The sequence below is a fragment of the Betta splendens genome, chromosome 2 (genome assembly GCF_900634795.4).
Source record: "Betta splendens chromosome 2, fBetSpl5.4, whole genome shotgun sequence".
Classification (NCBI taxonomy): domain Eukaryota; kingdom Metazoa; phylum Chordata; class Actinopteri; order Anabantiformes; family Osphronemidae; genus Betta; species Betta splendens.
This window is the reverse complement of record NC_040882.2, coordinates 15,548,846-15,572,252: the sequence shown is the minus strand read 5'-3', so window position 1 is coordinate 15,572,252 and position 23,407 is coordinate 15,548,846. Positions and strand designations below refer to the sequence as shown.

The 23,407-nt window shown below is 45.6% G+C and overlaps 3 protein-coding genes across 6 annotated transcripts; all 3 read right to left on the bottom strand.

Annotated features, from left to right (window-relative positions):
- Positions 1-1,588: 1,588 nt before the first annotated feature.
- Positions 1,589-8,023, bottom strand: LOC114849220 (double-stranded RNA-specific editase 1-like). Of its 2 annotated transcripts, none has more exons than XM_055505734.1 (9): positions 7,793-8,023; positions 4,822-5,717; positions 4,556-4,670; positions 4,204-4,366; positions 3,882-4,036; positions 3,656-3,803; positions 3,366-3,547; positions 3,116-3,294; positions 1,589-3,032 (listed from the first exon to the last, which is right to left on the bottom strand). In XM_055505734.1, the coding sequence occupies exons 2-9, from the start codon at positions 5,665-5,667 to the stop codon at positions 2,847-2,849; spliced, it is 1,974 nt and encodes a 657-aa protein (XP_055361709.1). In that variant the 5' UTR covers positions 5,668-5,717; positions 7,793-8,023; the 3' UTR covers positions 1,589-2,846. The 2 variants fall into 2 exon arrangements, with proteins under 2 accessions (XP_055361709.1, XP_040925277.1); XM_041069343.2 differs by having other exon boundaries at positions 4,204-4,372; positions 7,793-8,021.
- A 1,218-nt stretch (positions 8,024-9,241) lies between these two features.
- On the bottom strand, positions 9,242-12,726 carry slx9 (SLX9 ribosome biogenesis factor). Its single transcript, XM_029140904.3, has 6 exons — positions 12,479-12,726; positions 12,132-12,252; positions 11,259-11,327; positions 10,409-10,583; positions 9,936-10,001; positions 9,242-9,847 (listed from the first exon to the last, which is right to left on the bottom strand). Exons 1-6 carry the CDS (start codon positions 12,650-12,652, stop codon positions 9,721-9,723), a joined length of 732 nt encoding a protein of 243 aa, XP_028996737.1. The 5' UTR covers positions 12,653-12,726; the 3' UTR covers positions 9,242-9,720.
- A 359-nt stretch (positions 12,727-13,085) lies between these two features.
- On the bottom strand, positions 13,086-23,021 carry LOC114849149 (1-phosphatidylinositol 4,5-bisphosphate phosphodiesterase delta-4-like). Of its 3 annotated transcripts, none has more exons than XM_055505689.1 (16): positions 22,897-23,021; positions 22,519-22,566; positions 21,863-22,057; positions 21,397-21,625; positions 21,125-21,254; positions 20,813-21,044; positions 20,508-20,709; positions 19,808-19,952; positions 19,153-19,305; positions 18,500-18,667; positions 16,391-16,547; positions 16,191-16,307; positions 15,926-16,104; positions 15,558-15,690; positions 15,327-15,476; positions 13,086-14,923 (listed from the first exon to the last, which is right to left on the bottom strand). In XM_055505689.1, exons 1-16 carry the CDS (start codon positions 22,961-22,963, stop codon positions 14,817-14,819), a joined length of 2,412 nt encoding a protein of 803 aa, XP_055361664.1. In that variant the 5' UTR covers positions 22,964-23,021; the 3' UTR covers positions 13,086-14,816. The 3 variants fall into 3 exon arrangements, with proteins under 3 accessions (XP_055361664.1, XP_055361668.1, XP_055361671.1); XM_055505693.1 differs by having other exon boundaries at positions 21,863-22,021; XM_055505696.1 differs by lacking the exons at positions 13,086-14,923; positions 15,327-15,476; positions 15,558-15,690 and having other exon boundaries at positions 15,709-16,104.
- Positions 23,022-23,407: the final 386 nt, after the last annotated feature.

Sequence of the window (23,407 nt, the reverse complement as noted above, 5' to 3'; positions counted from 1 at the left end):
TTGTAACAGTAGGCCCATGTGTTATTTATTCATTTCAGCCCTGGAGCCAATCTGGCTCCGATGAACACAGTATTCCCTGAACACCCATCATTTGTGACTTCCTGAGTTTCTCTATGACTAAAATCCCAACGACTGCAGAACAAAATGATCCCATCCTCATGTACACATCCACACTTGCCTTAGACCAGCAGATGAACACTGACAGACCTTGGTCTAGTGACAATAGAAGCGCCTCAGTCATCATGATGAAGTTACTACTGTACGTCTCTGTGATAAGAAAAGACATTATGTCATCATGAAGTAAAAGTGTTTAAATGAACATGAAGTGGAGGAGGCGTCCAACACGGATCACAACATCGTCTGAATGGAAAATGTGAGGACAGGACTCATTGCTGGTAACAGACCTGATTGGTCCGTGACCAGTAAGATGCAATCATGTGATGAACTCAGACTGAGATCTGTCATAAACTGTGATACAGCTGAACTTGAATCCTGTCGTAATAGTTTCATGCTTGATGTGTCACTGATGCTTAGGTCTTGTGTTATATTATTACAAATGTGACCTGATTCAAGATCATCTGAGTGTTTTCTTTCATTTCAGACCTTCTGGTGCAGACTGCCGTCCTGTAGCGGACGAGCTGCTCTTAGTGGTGTTATAAGCAGATTGAGCAGACTGAATGCCGTGTAAAACCAAGGCTCACAGACACACGCTGTTATCGCTGCATCCACCCGTAACAGCGCCTGTGTCGCTCTCATAGAACCAAAAAGCAGAAGGGTCCAGCGTGAGGAAGTGAATGTGCAGCTCAGAACAGAGAAGGAAAGGGCAACTGCAGCCCGGCCTGTGTTTACTTGTTATGTGGTTATGGTGAATAAGTGGGAGAGGGTGTGGTGAAACGGCTAAACACGCACAGTTACATAATGTGACCAGCCGCTGCTTACACTCAATAAAAGCACACATTTATGTGAAATGATGCGGCAGCGAGAGCAACAGGCGGCTCCGACACCTGGTGATTGTTTCCATGTGCAGCTTCTGCTAATAAACGCATTGATGAAAAGGAGCTAGAAACATTATGGAACATACACATATTACACTCATTCATGAAGCAGGAGAACCCCCCTCCCATCGGCTCTGTTTATAGTCTGCTCCAGCGCCAAAGGGCCGTGACATGAACTTTCCTGACATGATTCACTGTTTCCCCTCACCACCAGGTTTCCCTGCGGTCCTCCTCGTCCTCCCGCAGCTTCAACGTGAGCACATTCATTCAATCAGCAGCTCGATTCACACGTGAGCTCGAAGAACTTCACCTTCTTCCAGTAAAGGGACAACAGAAATAGAGGATCCCATTGAAGCTTCACGCTACTGAAGCTGCACAGTGTGTGTGTGTGTGTGTGTGTGTGTGTGTGTGTGTGTGTGTGTGTGTGTTAACTCAGACCACCACAGCGTTACTCACACGTCTTTCCCTCTGATGTCATGGAAACTGTCTCATTTATTTAGGAAACCTCAGTTTTTTCCGCTGCTGGACGCTGAATAGTGTTCCTCTGCAACATGTGCCCCCGACTTTCCCACTAGAGAACACAACCCACATAGCAAACACAAAAAGACAATAAGGTTCATAGTTCACAGAATGTTTTCATACTTCAAACTTTGCGCTTTTCCTTTGGGAAAAATTATAATTAAACTTTACAGTGACTGAATTAGATTGATGAAATGACCTCATTTGGATTCAAACATCCAGGATAAAAATAGTGTTGATTCCAAAAGGGTGAATGTTTTATCAGTGGGGTCCATATGCGGTTATAGGGGAGGAGATGAGTCGCCATGGTGACTGCCCCCATTAGTAACAGGAAATAACTCATGAAGAGTAAAAGTTCCTCAGTGTGGAGCATGTGTGCGTTCTATTTTTAGCAGCACGTCCTAAGACACAGCCAGTAAAAGTTCACAATAAGCAGAAAAACCACAAGTTTTACAACAACTGAGTCATTTAATGAGAAACTGCTGAATGAAGTACAGATTGAATATTTATTTTTATAATGGTTAAATCTCTTATTCAGACGTCTTGTGTTGCGTAAGTGCGGCCAGTTTACAGCTTAGCAACAATGTCATTGATCACGAGTGAAACCAAAACTTTCTCACATGTATAAAACACAGGGATCGCAAACCGTTCATTCACAACAGCACATGAACAACATCCGATGCTGACATTTGAACATTTTAGGCAGCGGCAGGGTGGTGTTTACCAGCTCCCTCCCCTTTAACCAGCGTCTGTACATGTCTGGAGGTGAGGAGACTCAGAAGAATGTATTTGTGTGCCTGTTTGATGCAGGAGTCTCCTCCTCCAGCTCCTGGACGAATGGACTCACGCTCAAAAACAAATCAGCTTTTTCCTGAAAGGAGGCCTGAATTTAAGCTTATCAGCAGCAGTGAGAATCTTCCTGTTTTGGGATCTGACTAATGATTAGTTTCTCTTATCTCACGCTGCTGTTTTTCCAGGTAAAGCCAACATTTTTCTGACTCCTTGTCATCAAACTGAATTCAAATTACTTCTCAGACACGAGGAATCCATCACATCCTGATGTTGGAAACCATTTGTTAACCGTTAAGGAGCCAGTTTACACCCAGCGATCCAAGCATTCCTGATAATACTTTAGAGAAAACAGACAAATCACATTAAGTTGTTGTCACATTTTAGACCAATATCAAACTTTGGTGGAAAAGGCTTCTGTTAATACTGTAAAATCACTGGAACACCATTGACGTAGTGGTTCAGCACCTTTAACGTGAAGGTGAATCAGTGGATCCTGGTTCCTCCTCTTCCCAGTAGAGCTAAAGGTGGAACCTCTACTGGTTAATCGCCACCGATCAGGTCAAACTGGTCCTGCGCTGCGGGTTTCTTCACCCAGCGACCCAGTCCAGCCGCGTGGAAGGCTCTGATGAGGGTCTGCGCGGCCGAGCCGTAGTCCGGCGCCGCCCGCTTGGCGTCGCGGTAGCTGCTGGGCCTCAGCGCAGCTGTCATGCTGTGTGTGGAGCAGAGCTGCAGGCGAACAGGGAGGCAAAGGGCAGAGGCCTTCAGACGCCGTGACCACGCGGCCTGGTGTCGGCTGCTCGGTGCCTCACCTGGGCGCGCAGGCGCATCCAGCGTCCGTACAGGGCCCGTTTGCAGAGCCTGGAAGGCCGACCCCGGTCGTCCCTCCCCGTGGCGGCGTCGATCCGCTCCAGGCCCGCGTCCCCCAGCGACCAGTTCGCGCTGAAGCCCGGCGCCTTGCCGGGCTGCCGGGCCTCGGCGTTCCTAATTCCTGCAGAAACAAGCCGAGCATTGAACCATCCCGGGGGATGCAGGCCAATGATGGGGGGGGGCGCGTCTCACCGCTGAGCAGAGGTCGGTTCAGGCGGTAGGACCGGGGCAGGCCTCCTATGCCCGCGAGCCGCCCGTACATGGCTCTGGACAGGTGGGCGGCGTGGTACAGGCTGCCCAGGATGACGCTGGAGAAGTAGAGGGGCTCCGTGAAGTGGCTCAGCAGGGAGCCCTGGAAGCCAAGCACGTTCCACCTGAGAACAGACGCAGCGCTGCTGAGGGAACGGGGCTTCGTCTGCTGCGTGTGCTCCATTGGGACCGGTGCTCGATGAGGGCGGTGGTGACGGGCGGGACGGACTCACCTGGCCATCTTGTCACTGCAGGACATGGACAGGCTCTGCCCCCGGAGCGGCGCGTCCCGCGTCTGGACTGGGCTGCAGCTCGCCGGGATGGTTCCTTCACCCGGCGCCACCTTGGTGCGCAGCTGCCCGCGGGCCCTCCCTCCTCCCACTGACGGGACGACATGGATTCAGTGACACATTCTGGGTCACTGAAGGTTTTGCTTTTGATTAATGTGCTTCCTGTCACCGTCTAATCCGGCTTCGTGGGGAGAGAAGATGCGAGCGTCTCCACAGGGCGACGTGCTGATGTAGAGGTGGAACTGGACGTTCTCCTTCAGCCTGAAGCCTCGGCCGCTTTCACACCTGGTGAAGATCGAGGTCCGATGCTCCTCATCGTCGTTACTGAAGAAACAAGAGAAGAAAATGTTTTTAAATCAAGATAATGTTCATGATGATTTAAGTTCCCCAATGCTGATACAGTAACATGCTTATTGAATGGTGTGTTCCTTTATAAAGGACAAACACACACACTACTGCAGCTCTGGGCCGCGGGTCGGACCAGGACTCACCCGAGGAAGCGCTCCAGCTGAGAGTACAGGTACCTGACGAGGGAGCGGCGAGCCACGACCTCAGCGTGGCAGTCGTTGACGGACAAACCTCTGTCGCTCACGCACTCGCCACTAATGCACTTGGTTCCGGAGGACACGCAGATGACCTGAGCCTCATTCACATCTGCTCCTGGGCAACAAGGTTTAAGAACAGAAGTCTGTTATGAAAAACAGGAACGGAACATGTGAGTTTGATTAATGTATATGTATATGTATATGTATATGTATATGTATATGTATATGTATATGTATATGTATATGTATATGTATATGTATTATTATTATTACACAAGTTCCACGTTCGATGACGTACCGGTCGTCATGACGACACCAGCCAAGACTTTTCGCTGAGCGTGTGGGGACGTGAAGTTGTCCGTCAGCTCTCTGAACTTGTCGATGACCAGACGTGAGACGACCTCCGACAGAATCTGAGGAGGAAAAAAACACAGTAGAAGTGATACGACATCAACCCGCAGCTCAGTCGGGTTCGTCACTAACGATCAGCTGAAGAACCAAAGGGCGACGGCACATAATGTTCCTCTGCAACGTTTAACAAGACAATGCATGTTGTGTCAGTACCTGTGGCAGGTGGAGCTGCCGTCCCCCTGTGGCCATCGGCTGCTGGGACGGCGCCTGCTCCAGCCTCACGTTGAACAGAGCGCACAGAGCAGCCTGAGCGGCCCGGGCCTTGGCCGTCCTCTTGTTCCGCCCAGAACCCTGGAACTCCTGTGCGTCCACCCTCACTGACATCACAAAGTTCTTAGTGTGGCTCTCCCCGCTCTCCGACACAAAGTCGTACTTGAGGCCCGGCCTCATCTCATTCAGGGTCATCACGGGGTTTTTGATGGAGGCAGGAAGTGGCGGGTCTGTGGGGGGAGGGGGTGGCAACGGCCTACAGGAAGTGAAGCCAAACGAGGGTCGCGCGGTCGCGGACGTCTCAAACGCCTTGAAGAGCACATGTGGAATGTCGGTGAGGTCCGAGGTGAAGTCTGTGTGGACCGGCAGAGTCCGACCCGGGGCCGTGTGGCGTTCAGGTGCATCGGGAACCTGCAGGGAGCGCAGGGCCTTCTCCGCAGCCACCAGCTTGGCCTTCTTCTTGGTCGGACCTGAGCCCTCGAAGCGCTGGCCGCGCACCTCCACAGCCATGACAAAGACGGGAGCGTGGACCGGGCCCGTCTGGGAGAGCAGCCGGTACCGCGGCCCGGGCCTCATCTCGTTCAGCCGCACCAGGCCGCTCTTCGGAGCCACGGGCTCAGGCGCCCGCTTACGCTTCCTGGGCTTGTAGCAGGAGCGGGTTTGCCCGGCGTTGCCCTCCCCTAGAGGCCGTTTCCTCCCACCGGCGCCAGCGTTGGAGAAAAGCGGGTCCATGGTGCGGTTTTCTGTAACAGCTCTGCTCAATGGACCTGCTGTGAACGGTTGACACATGTCTGGTGGTGGGCAGCCTCTCTGTCACAGCCCCCGTCCTCCCACTGGACCTGGACACAAACACACCATGACTAACGTCTGAGCTCCAACTAAAATGAACATAATGGAAAAAATAATTTTACGGTTCAAAAGTATCCTGACTCGTTAGAAGAAGGTTTAGGTGACATTACAGTGAGCGGCCGGCAGGTGGTGCCGTTGGGCCTCACATCAGCATCACTGACCCACTGCTTCAGAACATCAGCTTCTGATTTTACAGATGAAGTCTTCTGACGTCATTCACAGGTTTTAGATTTCACCTTTTCTTCCCTGTTTCTGCAATCAATTATCATTTATAAATATTAAATATATTAGTTAATATTATTCACATATGATTACTTATTCAAACACATATTAAAGATATTTGAACATAATATTTCGTTGCTCACTGACAGGTTACAAGTTAGAGACCATTTACTGGAGCACATGATGTTTCTGTAGAGGCTCTGATCAGATTTAAACAGTTTAATGCTTTTTATGTAGTTCTTAACTACTTAATACTGTGAGAAGGGTCAGAAGTTAACTGACTGCTCAACACGATTTGTCCATGTTCCAATATGTACATGGGGTATCCTTCAAAATAAAGGTTTCTTATCTTATCTCATCGTGTCGGGGCTTTTATCTGAGCAGCCACTCTGCTCAACGACTCCCAGGAGTCCTGTCAAATTACACCGGCTCAGAGGTCGTTCGATTGGTTGTTAGGACGTGTCTGGCCCGATATAAGCAGCCAGGCTGAGGACTCACGCATGGATGTATAACAGCAAATGTGCGAAAGAGCTTCCTTTTTATTTTGATTTTCGTTTTTATTTTTTAAAGTGATTTTTTATCACTTTACTTTCGTTTTATATTAAAACTTTTTAGCTAATAATGGCAAGTTTAAATCAAGACAATAAAGACATACTTTTCAGCATAAGCCAGTATTTAACATATTTATCGTGATTTACTTTGACCTGAGATGAATCCAGTCGCACACTCAATTCAATTAACACAGCAGGAGCAGCGACTTAGACATCACTGGTTTTAATCAGCAGGATCAACAGAGGATTGAACCGTGTGGGACGAGATGGACCGAGTTTGAAGTTGGTTCCTTCGAATCTTGAGTCTTAAAAAGATTGAGACTCGTCGTGAGCGGCGTCCCGTTTTACAGCGCGTCGCACAGAAAAGAGCTTTAGGTCTTTGTCACTTATTATTTAGCAAAATAATTGTTGCAGGTTTGCATCCAATCGCTTTAAGAAACGCAAGAATAGCCGTTTGATTTGTCTCCTTCTTTTGATGGTGTTATTATAGTAATATTTTTTACTCATCACACTAAAATGTCGAACGTTTATGAGATAGAATCTTAAAATCTTGTTAAACACAGAGCTCATTCAGAGGCCAAAAAACAGCAAAAGAACAACAGGAAACAAAACCTATTTTTTCAACCTAATAAAACCTAATTATTGCCTGCTGTCAATTCAAACCTTTACATTGAACTGCAGCCTTACGTTTTAATTTGTTCCCGCAGCTTTAACGTATAAAAATGTTGAAATAACCACCACATTAAAACTTCAGACTCACATAATTTAAATATCTGAACGAACCCAGAGTGAGATCAACTAAACTGTAACATTGACATTTATCATTGGAAACCAACAGTTTATTGGTGCTAAGCTCTAAGCTCTCTGTTTTGACAAAAAAAAAGTGAAGAAAGATTATTTTTATTATTATAATTCGAAATAAATGTTTTCTTTCATACAAAACAACGAGGGATGAATAATGTTCAATGTACATTTTTGTTCTAATGCTTTAGTTTGACGTGATTTTTAGTTATATTAAACAGACAGATTAAAGTTAGCACCGTGTTTTTTTCACAGACACTGAGGCAATTATCTACCTTTTAAATACAAGGAAAAAAATCAAACTTCATTTAATAATATGATAATTTAGGAGAAATGACAACTCTTCACTGGCACGTGTCGATGCAGTAGAACTTTATCGCATTAATACCAGAATGAAGCTGCGCTATTTTATAGATGCTCGAAATTCAGCTGAAGGTTAAATGTGTTGCCTCTTAATTAGTTCGAATAGAACAACGGGTGATAAAACCTACCGTCAGACTTGCTCGCACCGTGGACCTGGTTCCGGTGGTTCTCCCCGTCTCACCAGCGGACAGGTTCGTCCTGACACGGTCTCTGTGGGAAACTGCGCTGGTGCAACGTGCGTGCACGCGCACTGATCTGGCGCGTGGCACGTTTATCCAGCGTAACTTCATTAGATCAGGGTGCGTTCACGGACAGGCCTCCGCTGGCAGTGAGTCGAGGAGACTTAGGGAAACCTGTTCTACATTATGGTTCTGTCAACATTAAAAACATTAATATATGAAGGACGGATGAATCTGTCTCAGTGTTGCTTTCTGAACTGGATTTGTGCTCTTTTTTCACAAAATTTTCTTATTTCACCAGGTTTTAAATTTAATTATATGACATGCACTTACAATATCATTGTTCATGGTTCAGCTGGTTCATTTTAATGTGCTATATAAAAAGATATATAGCTGAAGATGATTTAACGTGCTATACAGTATTAATCTCCATATTCATCTGACTGTCTCTTTCTCACCCTGCTGATAGTCAGACATGTTTCAGATTTCATTCCTCTTCTGTTGAGCAGTGTGTTAGTTTAATAATTTCAGCAGTAAATGAATAAAAAGGTGAAAGGTGGGTTTAATATCTTTGTGAGTGAGGAGTTGAAAGAAAGAAAGTAAAGGGAGATGGAGAAAAAGCAGTGGTAAAAACAAGGGAGAGAAAAACAAAGGGGAGGAAAGGAGCACAGAGGACGAAGGGGGGAAATATTCTCCATTGCACCTGGTTTCCAACCTCTCCTTTCCAATAATTATCTGGTCTTTTAAACAGCCAGAATCTACAAATCTCAGCCTTACCCCACACATCACACTCACCCTCAAGTGGTTCTATCTCAGCTCAGAAACATATTCACATGAGCTCAGACATGTCAGAGCTATGAGTGGAATTCAAAACAAAGATTAACCCTGAAAAGGTGTTTCCTCAAGAAAATACTGAATGATAAAATTGTCAGGGACAATAAAACCAGAAAAAAAAGATAAATCATTTTAAATTCAGAATTTTAAAGACTGTAACATGTGCTGAAATAGAAAATATTCAGTTTAAAATTAAATAAAGTAAGAATTTATGGGTTATAAAGTTTAACAGGATGCTAATTAATAATAGTCCGTACGATGGTGAGAGTGGAGCTGTGAGCTCTGATTACTGTGAATGTGACACTCAGTTTCTATTATTCATGAGTTCTAATGGGTCACAGCAGGACTGGACCTGCTATTGATTAAGGATTTCTTACTTTCGCTCTAATCATAGCACAAATGCTGGAATTTGGGATCTGGTGATGGACAGGCTCCTAAACTCACCAAATGTACATGCTCAGTGGTGTCTTCGTTGGTTGTACTCTGTCATTAAAGTGACACCACACAGTCCTGAGCTTAAACACGCCCAAAGTAACAACGCATACAGTGTTTTTACAGCTCAGCCTCATTTTAAATCCGTTTAATTTTAATCTCTGAAAACGGCATCAAAACCAAACGGTTACATTTAATCACTTTACAGTTCACATCCCACACCTCTAACGTTAGAAACCAGCATGTACCACCATGTAAATAACAACCACACTTATTAGTATAATAATAATTAGTAGTAGTAGTATTTCTGGGCATTTGTCCAGTGAAAACTTCATCTACACTGACTAATGCTGGGAGTTAGTTAGTGCTCATTTACTAACATAATAGTTACACTGGACACATTTTGGAGGACAGGGGCTCTGTTGACCTGTGCAGAGTTAAGTAACATTGAATTTCACAACACAGTGAATATTGACATGACAACACAACTGATTACTTAATTCATTATGTTTATGCATCTTAGAGGATGCTTTTAATTGTTTTCAGAGTGGGCCTGGATCCAGAACCTTTAAAGTCAGTGGAAGTATTGGGTCTCAAAGCGTCGGCTGCTGTTAGCTGAGATCTTGCTCCTCCTCTTGCTTCATCCTCTTCTTCAGCTGCTCTCCGATATCTGTCAGAAGGTTCTGTTTGGTGGACAGAGTCTTTACCGCGTTGAGGAACCAGTTGGTCTCGGTCTCTCTGCAGGAGCCGCCAGACAGACAAACGTCAACCAGTGTGAATATTAACATTCGACTGTGCAGTGACATAAAGAGAAACTGGTTCTTACAGAAGTTTACGTTTCTTTGACTCTTTCAGGTGACTGAAGTCTCTGGGTTCAGGTCTCTTCACTGGCCTGAAGGCAAAAACAGACACAGATGTTGAGTTTGGTAAAACCGAACGTTCGGCAGCTTTTATTTTGTCAAGCCTCTTTTCAATCACTGAAAGTGATTGACTACAGCTTGAGGGACAGATGCACAACAAAAAAATCTGTTGTCGTCTCCCTCTGGTTTCTATATTTCTAACGTGTTGTTTGCAGATCAGCTGAATGTGTTTACACTCAGAACCAGTTTGTGATGTAATGGTTTTAAAGGAGTAATTTTATGTTGTGCACTTTTAGCTGGTTCAGAACTGAGTGTAGTCACTGAATCTAACCGGGATTGTGCTGCTTTTTCATCCACATTTTCTTTTGTGAAGTGGAAAGCTGAGAATTACGAGGACCACACTGACACCTGAAACCTTAGCTGTCACCCTGGGACTCACGCTTTGCTCTTCCTGCTCCTGCAGCGACCAGTTGGAGCTGTGGTGGGGGGGCTGATGAGCTGGCAGAGCTCTGGGAGGGCGTCAGCCAGCGGCCTGAGGTCCCCCACCACAGGAGTGGCCTGTCGTCGGGCTTTGGCCGCCTGCTGTGCCTGGGCCTGTTTGATGGAGCTGATCTCTAAAGAGGAGTAAGAGACAACAGGAGGTACGATGAGAGGTCAGCGTCCACTACAGTTACTGCAGGATCAGTGGATGGAGCCAGGGTGCAGCAAATAAAACACGAACGACTCCCTGTATCATTAAATATTGTTCACTACACCTCTGAACATGGTTTCACAGTCTCTGCACTGTGTTGCATCAAACTGCTGTCATACTAAAATCAATCAGTGCTACACAAACCATGGTTCAGTGTTACAGACATTCAGTGTGTTGTCCGTCTGCTGCAGACATTATGGTCACTGAGTGAAAAAAGCTCACGTTTCACTATAATTATCCACTAATTCCTGAGCATGTCCGGCTCAGAACAGGGCTTGGGTTTCAGCTGGCTCGGGTCACGTGGCCATTAGCACCTAATTATGTGCATGAGGACCGAACGTGTTGTGTTACCGATGAATTGATTGGCTCAGCAGACGACTACAGTTACAGCCTGAACACAGTTATGGAGGATGATGGGCGCACTGATGATGAGTAGGTGATGATTGGAGGAGGAGTTCTTAGCACACAGAGACCTGAAAATAGACATTTTAGCCCCAATTATCTAGCGAGCTAAGGTAAAGCTGATAAACTGCTGTTCGTTGAAGTATAAACCTTTTGTACATGTGTATGGAGCCTGGTGTGTTGAGTGCTGACTCACTGTTGAGCCATCTGTCTCTCCTCTCCTTCATCTTCTCCTTCTTTGATTTGGCTCGTTTGTCTTCAGCACCTGTGGAGACAAAGGACAGTGCTCATCAGAGCCAGCTGACCTCAGATCAGCAGAAAGACGATTTTGACTGTGAGGCAGACTGAGCTGAGTGGAAGATGACCGTCTAGCAGTGTGTAAGGAGTCAGGAAGCTGCGTGGGGAGCCGATGCTTTAATGGCAGGTAAATTTGCACTGGGAGCATGAACGTGTTACAGTGTGACATGTGCTGATGGGTCAGAGGTTCTGTTCAGACATGATTCTTATCTGGGCCTTATCTGCAACTGCAGCTGCTCCACTACACACAGACAACAGGCAGAAACAAATGTGGGTGGAGAAACCTAATCTGAACCGAGGGGGTGGGGTCTGCACTGTGTTTGTTTGATGGAGCTGTTTCACCACCACCACCCTCCCACAGGGAGCATCAACTTCCCACTGGTAGATGAGCTGATATCTGTGGTTACCGCTAGCCAACAATATTCTGTTTTCTTTTAATAACCCATTTTACTTTCAGCATAAATTTATATAGTTAATATAAATATTAAATCTGCCGTGAATTTGTCAAATGTTTTTCAACTGTGGGATGCAGACACTTAATTTATTACCTTTACTGAGGATGATAATAAGTATAGTGCGCCACCTGGTGGCCAACGTGTGTAATAAACAAACATTAACCTTCATTACCAGATGTGTCTAAGAAAAAAAGAGTCCACTGCTAACACACCAAAATCAAAGACAAGTTCTGTGTAGAACCCTACAAAGAACCTGACAAGCGAGACTAAACTGCTCAGTATTTTACTTCGAACAGGGTCTGGTTCTAATTTCTTACCTTTACTGGAAGGTTCGGGCGTTTGAGGATTTTCCTCTATCTTCAGAGTCTGAACCAGAACGTCTGGAGAGATTTTGGTACCAGCAAAGATCCCAGTAGGGAATGTGTTACCTTTCTGGACCTAAAAGGGAACAGATCAGAACAGTATATCCATTAAGAACAGCCACAGTTTATTTGAGGACCTATTCATCCAGCTGCTCTGGTTCCGTTTACTGTCATCAACCAGCGCTCAAAGTTAAATCAAATATAACAAAATCCCGAATGATGAGTCTTTATCACACAATAATAACACCTTCCGCTCATTAAATCGGGCCCCAGCTGTCGGTAAGTCCCCTCATTAACCAGACCTGTTTGTCGCCCTTAGTGTCCAGCGGTGGATGGTTGAAACTCTGTGGTAACAGAACCGGGGTCTTCAGTGCGGCGGAACCAGACGCAGTGGACGCAGACAGTCCGCTCGGTCCGTCCGGCTTCACCGCCGCTTGGTGCAGCTTCTGACGGACGTGTTTTATTTTCCCCACCATGGTTCAATGTGATTGTTTCTCTGCTGATGCTTCTCGTGTCTCTAGCGAGAGGAGAAGTGGAAAGTCACCAGTAGAACCCAAACACCGGAAATCCGCCTGATAACATCTCGATAAATAAAAGTATAACTGTTGTTTTAACTCCCAGCCGTGAAGTAACTTTAGACATTTTATCTCAAATTCGGTTTTAGTAGATATTGTTTTATTTAAAACTAGCTTTTTTGATTACTTTAAAATACAAACAGATGACATTATTCCTACAGTAGGACATTTATTGTGAAAGGTATTTGTTCGTATCCTGAGTAATTTTACAACAATGACAAACTAAAACAGCGTGACTGGTCCGTCACTAATGAGCCGGTAAGGAAACTGTTACTGAGTAATTGGTTCCGCAATACTTTAACGTCTAATTAATTTCACTTGCTGTCGCTAGTGAAAAAAAAAAAAACTGACACTGAAAAACAACTGTATAAATAAATGTAGTAATACCTCAGTTTTAAACAAATGTTACACATTTACACATTATAATTTGTATTAGTTAGCTAAATTAATTAAACAACTAATATGTTGTTTTGGACCAACTGAACCTCTGTTAAACAAACATTTATTAAAGTGACCAGGCAGAATAGCAGAATGAAGAAGTACGGTAGTACATAAATTTAATGCAGGACAATCACAGTACAGTCTGGATCCACATAAATCAAGGTTGTTTTAAACATATAAAAACAAACATACAGAAGCTTTAAGTTTCAAATTATATTTATTTGCAGATGTGGCAAATGAATATGAGGATAAAAAACAAGCAGACGGTCTACTCATTATAACACTGCAATGATCTAACTGTACAGTACACAGGAAGACTTCAGCATATAAAAATATATATATATCAAAATGTGTCAGTACTGCAAAACAACGTCAGTGACACAAGACAAGTCATGTTTCAGTTCATCTACATAATCATAAAGAAAAATTCAAGCATTTAATATAATAGTATAATATTCACGAACCTGCAGAAAGCTTGATTAAATAACACAGAACCAGAAATTGTCTTTTCAGATTAAAACCTTCACGATTTAATAAACTGACCCAACATCATTATCTAATTCAATTTATTTTAATTTATATGTGGCTAACCTCTGTTTCATTGTTCAAGAGAATAAACCATTGCAAAAAACATGTTTAGGTTTCTTTTTTATTAGTACGTATTGATGACTATAAAGTAAATTACCGCAAACCCATTTCTGCTCAAACCCTAAAACCCTAAAATAATTTGATTTAATATTCTTTATTTTAAACAGACTGTGTTGAAACGTTTCCAAAAACATGTTGTCATTTATTGTATTAGTGTGTTGTGTGTGTGTGTCACAGTCATACAACATGCTGCTGTGGTTCGACGTTAAACAATCATTTTATTTTACAGAGCTCTGTTTGGCAGGTGAATACGTGAATATGTTTTTTATTTTTATTATAGAATCTGACCTGTTTGTTGGATCAAAAAGTCTAGATGTCCAACTCTGTCACTAAAACACACAGGTTGAATGTGACACATCTAGATCATGTATCATATTTAGAGTTAATTATTAAACAACTATTAAATATTGATGTCGCTGTTGACTTTGTTGCTTTCATTATCCCTCTGTTCTCTCCTTCAGTAGTTTGGAAAAATAAGAGTCAAATGTTAACCCAGCTAAATTTAGCTCAAAGCAAATCATGAAAAAATAGGCTGGAGTGAAAACATTTACTATTATTGGTTTGTTTCATTCTGTGCTTAATTTGTCTCTTACAAAAAGATGGTAAAATTTAAATGTGGTATTTCACAGCATCCTGAATTCACAACTTCAAAGTAAAAGTCCGTTTGATCTTTCTGACGTTGACGCTAGTGTTTTCCTCCTGGACGTCAGGTTTACGCACTGACCACAGTTAAAGTAAAGACTGAGCTTCTCACTAAAATACTGACAGAACATTCACATGTGGGTCTGAACACAGTGGCACATTCAGTTCAGCTCAGTCACAGCAGCAGGTTTCACACAGGACTAAACTACGACATGCATATCCACTGTACGAGCGTTTGGCCTATTGCTTCACATCAAAAGGTAAGCGCATTAAAAGCAGGTTGAGGAATAGTCCTTTCCACGTGTCTGTAATGAAGACCATCGTCTCAGGTTCGTCAGGAACCTGAAGCTTTGTTCAGTTCTGTGATCCTGATGTGAACAAATAAGGAGGAGGGAGGAATACTGGTTCCGTCTCTGGACAAAAGGTGAATGTGACGATAACCTGGAACAGATACAAACCACACTGGGCTCAGAAGGGTAAACGCACAGGTGTCACACAGCACAACACTGCAATGTATTAGATTCTCCCATGGAGAACCCCGGTCCTGGAGAGACAGTCTGGCTTGGTCGCCCCACCCACTGTTAATCACCTGGATCAGGTGTTTCCAGCCAGTGGAGCGCTGTAAATACAGGGACGGTAGGACAACAAGCAGGACTGTGTTTCTCCAGGACCAGGGGCCACCACAGATCTGGACCAGTGTCAGGGCCAGCGAAACACCCCAAAGAGAATCCCGATGTATAAATACTGCATAGAGCTCACAGTATGCTGCGCTGGCTTTTGCACTGTACTGTTTACATCTGTTGTGCATTATTAAACAGACCGCGTCTCTCCAGGCCAGTCTTACCTTGCTGCATGCAGCTGAGGGGAAGCGTGAACTGCCCCACAAAGTCATTTTTAGACGTTTTATCGTAGTCCTCCACCACGAAGCGGACCAAGGCCAGCTCAGGAGCGTGGATGCTGAAGCGTAGGGTGTCATACCACACAGGGTTAAAGCCTGAGGAGCGTCAGGACGTCATGGTTATTACAGGACAAACCCAAGCAATCTTACTCCCACTGGGCCTTTCCTGCGCCGTACCGTTGTTCTCAATGTATCGCGTCTCCTGCTTCGCTTGGTCCATGGGAACTCCATGGATCTCCACCCGGACAAGAGGGTCCACGATGGAATCCTCTTTGATGTTGACTTTGGGAAGCTGCTGGCCGCTGATCACCTTCAACACAAGGAACCATTTATTGTTCACAATGGCATTTTCCAAATCTTTCAACTTTCAGGTCCATTAGACCGACAGCTTGTGCTGATCATCAGCCTGATGAGGATTGAATGAGATCATCTGGTTTAAGGTCAGCGCTGAATAACACTCATTAAATTTACTTTCTGGCCCTACTTTCAGCCATGACTGTGCCACCGGCTCCTAAATGATGTTTCTTGGCATCTTGGCTTCGAACCTGTATCGTGAGGACAACAGGTCGGTAGCCTTCCCAGTTTTGAGGCATCTCAGGGTCAAAACCACTTCCAGGTTCTCTCATGAAAATGGGTTTTAGGACGTAGCCACAGTGTCCATTCTGATTGAACAGTCCATCGTTCAGGTCCATGCCCTCCCCCGCAGTCTGGAAGTTCAATGCGACTGCAAGCAGAATAAAAAAAAAAAAAGATTGGTAAAGTTCAAAGCTTGAATAAAGAACTAGACATCAGGGTTTTAGCTGTAGTCACCAAACTGGCAGCCGGCGTTCCACATTTCCTGAGGATTGAAGTTGGAGGAGTCTGTTCGGAAGCCGCTGGGATAAATTCTGGTGAGCTGACGGGAGTTGTGCAGCACGAACTCCGCTCCTGAGGCCCAGGAAACACAGGATATGTGAGGTCAGAGCATTTGCAGTCTCGCCTCCACGTATTGTATACACGACTGCACTCACCGGCGTCTTTCAGGTGTTTACGAGCTTTGGACTCTGTGAACGAGGCCACTTCGTAGAACTTGGAATGGATCCTAGAGTGTTTGAAACTGCTGAAGTGGACACTTTTGCAGTAAACCACACAGTCTGACAGCTCCTTGGACAGATGCTGCTTGGACTTCTGTGGAAAATGATGCAACACCCATGAGTAAACAAGAGATACAGTCCCAGAACACAGCTGTGAAAGCCTTCAGTGTTTGAGTAGAAGGAGCTTTAAAGACAAACAACTGACTGAACACTAACTGGTTGAGTAAATATGGAGGACTTTGATTGTCTACTTAGCTGCAGGTGAGTGTGTGTGTGTGCATCTGTTGACATATTAAAGTCACATGAGGTCCATTAAAGCCGGTCCTGGACATGTGATCGGGTAAACCCTCACCAACCCTCAGCACAGGAAACCTGTCATGGGTGGAAGCACAGGGCACATCGGACCCACGAGGGAACACCTCCCCTTTTAATTGTGTAAGAGATACTTGGTCCCAATGCCAAAGAAAAGCAGGTGCGCTGCCAGTGTGACCCAAACAGCGCGATGACAGTGAAACCTGCATGAAAGCAGATCTGGGTTGTCCTGGGCCGCCGCCGAGGCCTCCGACGGCGCGACCAGCAGCCGTCAGAGCCGGTCCCTGTGAGGTCACGGCTCTGTCACCGTCCGGCCGCTCTCACCTCGGCCTCAGTGTGGAGTTTCATCGCTCTCACATACTAATCAATAAACATGCGTCTGACTGGACCACACACCAGAACCAACACAATGAATCTCTTATATATAAACATCTATACTATATGTACTATACCTCAGTATACCAGAAAAAAGTGACGTCTACTGGACAGCAGCAGGAGAAGCTCGTCTTCAGTCTAACAATCATCAGTGGAACAGTAAAAATGACTGTCTGACATTTGCAGCAAAGATGATCTGTGGTAGCACCAGACCTTCATTAACCACTGCAGGCAGCTCTACTGAGAGTATAGAGTGTCTCAATTTAGTGACTTTCACTTGCTGATCTCCACCTGGTTCAGCCTGGTCTGGTCTGCTGTAACATCAACAATGAGGACAATAGGCTCCTTTTCCTCTACAAATCTTTCCTACCTGTGTGTGTAATGTGTGTGTTTATACTGTATGTACATGTAGATAATGGACTTTATTGTATATTACTTGTATTTGTTATTGTATATTATTACTTCTCTGTTGTGAAGCTCTGTGCTTAGCTGCAGCTCAGTTCAGGTGAAACCCGGGCGACCACGTGTCAGGCTTGGTATCAAAGTGATTCAGGTTCATTGAGTCTTTCTCCTTGTCACTGCTTGTCTCTGTCTCTTACTCCTCTATCACAGTGTAAACAGATCAGCTTATCTAACACCCAGTGTCTGTTTCCTGTCCTTCAGTCGTCTGCATCTTTAATGATGGCGGATAAATGTTTATGTAACACTTTCCTCTGGATGAGAGGTTGGGCCCATTTATATCTGAGTGGGTCAGTACCAGGACCACTAGTCGGGTTCTAGTCGGACCCAGAGAACTAAGACGCAGATAACACACATTTTCATGCAACCTTCTCAAGTTGACAGATCTAGGTCAAAGGTCAAAGTGTTGCCTTTTGTGTCTCTCCTCAATATAATATTCAAACCTCTCTACTGCAGCGTCTCTGGTTGAAACCCACATTCTGTCTTCAAAATAAGACACGAGTTGAGATCTACCTGGGGTTTAAACATCATGACACGTGTTTGGACGGTCTGAACTGTTCCTAACCTCAGAATGACTGCTGCTGTCTGCTCTTTAGTTCCTACTTCATGTTAAGGTACAGTAGACTCATTTATCATTAACGTCAGCCAATGTTGGAAATAGTTAATAATAATAGCTAATAATAGCAGAAAAGAATCATTAACTGGTAACAAGAACAAAATAGCAAATGGACATCGTTCCAAATAAATTAAAAAGACACATTTAATCAGATGAGAGCTTTTATTTTAGGCAGTTTAATCTATTAACTGCTTCACTCACACATTAAATCCACACCAGTGTCAGATCATCAGCCTAAACTAAATGAAGCCTGTGTATCAGCGCGGCTCAGGCTGCTGCCCTACCTTCACCCTGTGACGGATGCTCTCACGCTGGAGATGATCTTTCTCAATTTCGGACGCCTCCTCTTCGTCGCTGACCTCCCCGGTCAGAGCGTCCTCCACCATCCCGCTGAAACTCTCCTCCAAACCGCCGATTTTCTTGGCCTTCAGCAGAATCTTTCCCTTTAGATCCTGACAAGAAGTAAAGGTCGGGTTCAACATCTATGTGGCTTCATCTCAGTTGTAAATGATAAATGCTGGGAGTCGACAGAACACAGAGCGATTTCTGGACATTATATGACAGAAACGGCCCTGAATCATAGTTTGTAGCTACGTTCGTATGAGACATGAACCAAGAGGCCATTTAATTTACATTAAATATGATGGAAACTTCGAGCAATAGCACATCATCAGACCCTGAATCACGTTTAGGTTGGACAGTCCAGTTCCTACTACTACTGTACGCCAGTGATGAGCTCCGACTAGGGACTCATGGAACCTGAGATCTATTGTATCGAAGGCCTTATTTCTGCCTTAATAAAGGGGATGTTTGCTTTGCTGAGGGCTCATATGAGCCCAGTGATGGTCCTACAGTGTCGTCTGTGGGACCATCTCCCTGGTTACACATAGACCCTCTCTCTACATCACCGCCAGCCGATTCAGAGCCCGGCACCCACCTCAGGGGACGGCAGCCCCACCGGGGCCCTGCCGTCCAAGGTGCTCTTCAGCAGCTTGTCGCCGAGGATGTGGTTCAGGTGTTGGGCCATGACGTTCTGTTGCTCCACACCGCAGTGGTTCTCGATGGACAGGATGACGGGATATTCAGATACCTGGACAGGAGGAGGAGTGAGTTCGTAATTCAACACCGGGGAGCATTATTATGGAGGAAAGCTGATCCCCCTGCTGCTGTACACGGGTTCTGCTCCGATGCCTGAAAGAGCAAAAGTTTGATGGCGTCAACGGACCAGAATATCCAGCTGCAGACAGATGCTCATGCACAGCAGGCTGCAGCGCACGTGAAATTACAATGACGCAAAATCTAAAGACACAGGAAACACAGGAAGTGTCATCGGGGCAGTGGACTGGAAAGGAGGAGCTTTGCATAGACCACAATGGCTGCTCTGGCAGAGGCTGCTTATAAAAAGCTGACTCAATCCTACTGATCCTCTTTGTGAATCAACTCTCTTGTCAGCACGCGGCTCCTGTGTTTCTGAGGTTTTGCTGACAGGAAGCAACATCCTGACACGACGACACACACACGACCACTGCTATGAACTCTGAACAGAGCCAGAACCTTCCACCAGCACCGCGACTGCAGCTCTACACATCTACCTTGAAGGCGTAGTTTCCCACGGCGCTCACCACGTCCTTGAAGAGTATTTTGGAGGTGAAGGTGCGTCCGTGATAAACGATGGGCTCCCCGCTGGCGCCGTCCCAGCAGTCCACCTCCAGGCAGCGGCAGCCGCGACTCAGGGCCCTGAGCGGCAGAACAAAGTCAGCTTTGGATCAGTTCTGCCACTCTCGGCTTTTACTTTCTTCCGGCTCACGTGGGGATCAAAAAGTTAATCTCTTTTGTAATTATGGCATTAATTCTAATCTACACCCAGGATGAAGAATCGTTTCAAATTAATTTAATACCAGAAGTGCCTCTTAATATTATTAATAAATTAATCTTGTGTATATTTATGAATTTAGACAGGAAACGTCGTATTAAAGCACACACATCACGTGACAAAGACCTGTTCAGAGAACACTTTACTTCCCGGAAGTAGATTTAAATTCAAATTTCAATTTTGGCATGAAAATTTCAGAGAACATCAAAGATGTAGCAAATGTCTGGCTGAAATGAATGCATTAATCTCAACTGTGTTAATGGATCAGTTGCACTTTGGACATGTGACTTCTCTTGCTTGAGCACTAATAAAGAAGATGTCGACAGGTTGTAAACTCCTCTTGTGTTTAAGCTTACATCGTGTCACCACTGCAGCTGTCTCCTAGTCTCACAGAGCGTCACACTATAAAATGACGCTACCTGATGTAGCCCTCCACGCTGCTCTGCCCTCGGAGCTGGTCCTCCATCAGGTAGGTGTTGTGTGACGAGGAGATGAAGTAGTGGCACAGCGGCTGGCTCATGTCCTGGAAGAGTCCTCGCCGCTGCGGGTTGAAGATGGAGCCCTCGGCCGAGCCCAGATACATCAGGAAGCCATCGAAGGTCATGGCATTCAGCAGCTTGGCTGCGAAAACAGGAGTGTGGTGTCACCGTGGTCTTACGTGGGTCACTAATGATGTTCTGTATTATCAATTAATCACATTAAACATGATAACGTGAACGTGTACCTGTGTCCGAGGGCTCGTAGCGCTCGATCAGCCGCTTGGCCTGCTGCTCGACGCCGCCCCCCTCCAGCTGCTCGTCCCTCAGGAAGCCCTGCAGGTCCCTCAGGGAGAGTTTCTGCCCGTCGGCTGAGTACTGCTGGAAGACCTTCAGCACGTCCTCCCGCCGGGTCAGCATCTTGTAGAAGAGGACGAACTCATCGTCCTCCAGCGTGCCCGACTGGGAGCGGTCAGCCATCTGTGAGAGGAGAGGGGAGCTGGGTCACCTCTATCTACGCTGCAGGCAGAGCCTCAGACGGGCGAGGCGACGGGTCTCACGGTGAAGAGACGATGAGCGTGGTGCTCGTTCATATCCACATTCATCATCTTCAGCAGGTCCCTCACTTCCTTGAAGTTCATCCGTCCGTCCTTATTCTTGTCTGCCTTCTTGAACCAGTCACCGATCCATCTGGGTCAACCCTTAAGGAACCGGTCTGGTCTGAAAGCAGCTCTCACATATTTCTAGACTAATACAGTCACAGCAAAGGAAAAAGCGAATCAATATAACAGCAATCAATGTCTTTGTCAATGTCAATGTCTGAGGAGGATACTGGTCCAGCTTCTCCCGTTCCCCCATGTTCTCCAGGTTCTCGATCAGCTTCCTCATGCCCCTGATCCAGGACTGCGCCTCCTCGGCCGACTCGGCCACCAGGTCGAGGTTTCCCCTGCGCCCACGGAAGACCAGCGTGAAGCATCGGTCAGGTGGGAACTCATCTGCAATGCTGAGCAGCACCTCGGACTGGTGGCCCTCTCGTATTGCCTCCACATCGCTCACGGAAACTAGGCACAGAGGACAAAACCCTGCTTTTACTGCCTGCTAGATAGACGTATAGATGTAACGGTGAGTACAGGAGACATGATAATGAAATAGGAGTTGAGGAACAAACTCATTTAATGCTGTTCACAGTACTGACAACGGTGTGAACGTTTAAACCCTGTTCTAGTCAGAACTCAGCAAACCTAATCTTATAGTTTTATGTTATAATACATGTAATCACGGTGGTCGCGAGCTCTTACAGGTGCAGTGGGTGTTGCCGGTCTTCTTGGACTGGTACCAGATGGTGGCGCAGTCGTCCTGCAGCTTGAAGTACCGCTGCTTCTTCCAGCTCCGAGACTTGATCTTCCTCATGACGGTTCCGACCAGCATGGACTGCAGGTTGTCATCCCCCTGGATGCCTGAGGAGAGGGAGGGAGCACGGGGCCACGCAGTCACTGTAACAAAATCATGATGATGATTGTTTTGCATTTAATTATATATGAAGAGAAATAAACAATCACATAATTAGTCTCACAATTTCTGTGCATGAATAAATGTTTTCATGTTCTCTATTTGTTTTGGCATCAAACAGCTGTTTTCAAGCTTAGCGTCTCTGTCAGCCACAACAGAGAGCTGAACCAGCACAGATTAGTGTGTTCAGCTGACAGGACAATGCGTGAACGTCAGGTTCTGATCCACTATCCACGTCCACATTGTTCCATAAACATTCCTGAGCATTAAAGTCAAAGTTCGTGGTTTTAGTCTCATACAAAGGACCAAACAGTTTTAGTCTGTGGAGCTGGAGTGCACTGACTTTTTATTTTCTGTCTACGCTCAAACTGAAAGTCTGCTACAGGTATATGTCATTCAGTTAGGTTGTATTTGATCAGAAAACGTGGAAGAAGATCGGACTTACGAAGGACGCTCCCCGAGGAAGCCATTGGATTCTCTGTCACGTTGCCATCTGAACACACAAACACAGCAGAACCTCTCATCAGTGGACATCTGGATCTGTATGATGGTCACACTGGAAACCATCAGTCTGTCTCTCTTCAGCCTCACTGAACCAACTACAACCCTGTTCACTTGGACCCGAGAGACTGTCAGAATGTCATCTATGTCCTTCTGACATTAAATGAATCTGCCTCACATACAATCACCAGTCATTATGTTCTTATTGTTATGTTCTTATATAAGAAAGTGAAAAGATAGAAGTTCTTTTAAGATAACTGACGCACACAGACAACACAGATCATGACAACGTCACCAGAGGAGGAACTGAGGTGGTTCTGACCTGGTGCTGGATCATCCCGGTCCGTGTTTCTGGTGTCAGAGCTGGATGTGCTGCTGTCTCTGTTCATGCCACTGCGCAGCGATGGGAGCTAGCGACGACTGAAGCCAGAGTCAGCCCTGACGCCCAGCTGCCCCTCCCCCTCCCCCCGCTCCGCTGCATCCGGTTGCTGCTGATCACCTGTTTATCCCTGTTTAGCGCTTCCTAAACTCTCCTAAGAGTCTGATCTCCATCAGCAGCGTTAAAGGAGGCTCAAGCGGAGTAACGTGAACCTGAACTGAGCTCAGCTTCACTGGTGATGAAGGGATTTAGAGACTGGTCTGGAGTCAGCTGCTCAGAGGCTGGCCTCAACCTCAAGCAAAAAAAAAAGGGTCCAGACGCAGGTGGATGATATAAGGTTTACTGATCCGCCACTGTAAAGACAGGGATAAGACTTTTTAGTTGAAAGAGCTGGAAAATAAGATGTTATTAGTTATACAGTTTAGTTTCGCCTGCCTTCTCCTGATTGGACCCT

Coding starts and splice junctions, on each gene's coding strand:
- LOC114849220 (XM_041069343.2), bottom strand. CDS start 5,667: ATGTGTCAACCGTTCACAGCAGGTCCATTGAGCAGAGCTGTTACAGAA. Junction 4,373..4,555: donor TGGTGTCGTCATGACGACCG/GTACGTCATCGA, acceptor CTTGTTGCCCAG/GAGCAGATGTGAATGAGGCT. Junction 3,033..3,115: donor GGATGCGCCTGCGCGCCCAG/GTGAGGCACCGA, acceptor GTTCGCCTGCAG/CTCTGCTCCACACACAGCAT.
- slx9 (XM_029140904.3), bottom strand. CDS start 12,652: ATGGTGGGGAAAATAAAACACGTCCGTCAGAAGCTGCACCAAGCGGCG. Junction 12,253..12,478: donor ACACTAAGGGCGACAAACAG/GTCTGGTTAATG, acceptor GTTCCCTTTTAG/GTCCAGAAAGGTAACACATT. Junction 11,328..12,131: donor GCCCGAACCTTCCAGTAAAG/GTAAGAAATTAG, acceptor TTGTCTCCACAG/GTGCTGAAGACAAACGAGCC.
- LOC114849149 (XM_055505689.1), bottom strand. CDS start 22,963: ATGAACAGAGACAGCAGCACATCCAGCTCTGACACCAGAAACACGGAC. Junction 22,567..22,896: donor CCGGGATGATCCAGCACCAG/GTCAGAACCACC, acceptor TTGTGTGTTCAG/ATGGCAACGTGACAGAGAAT. Junction 19,953..20,507: donor AGCGTGGAGGGCTACATCAG/GTAGCGTCATTT, acceptor TCTGCCGCTCAG/GGCCCTGAGTCGCGGCTGCC.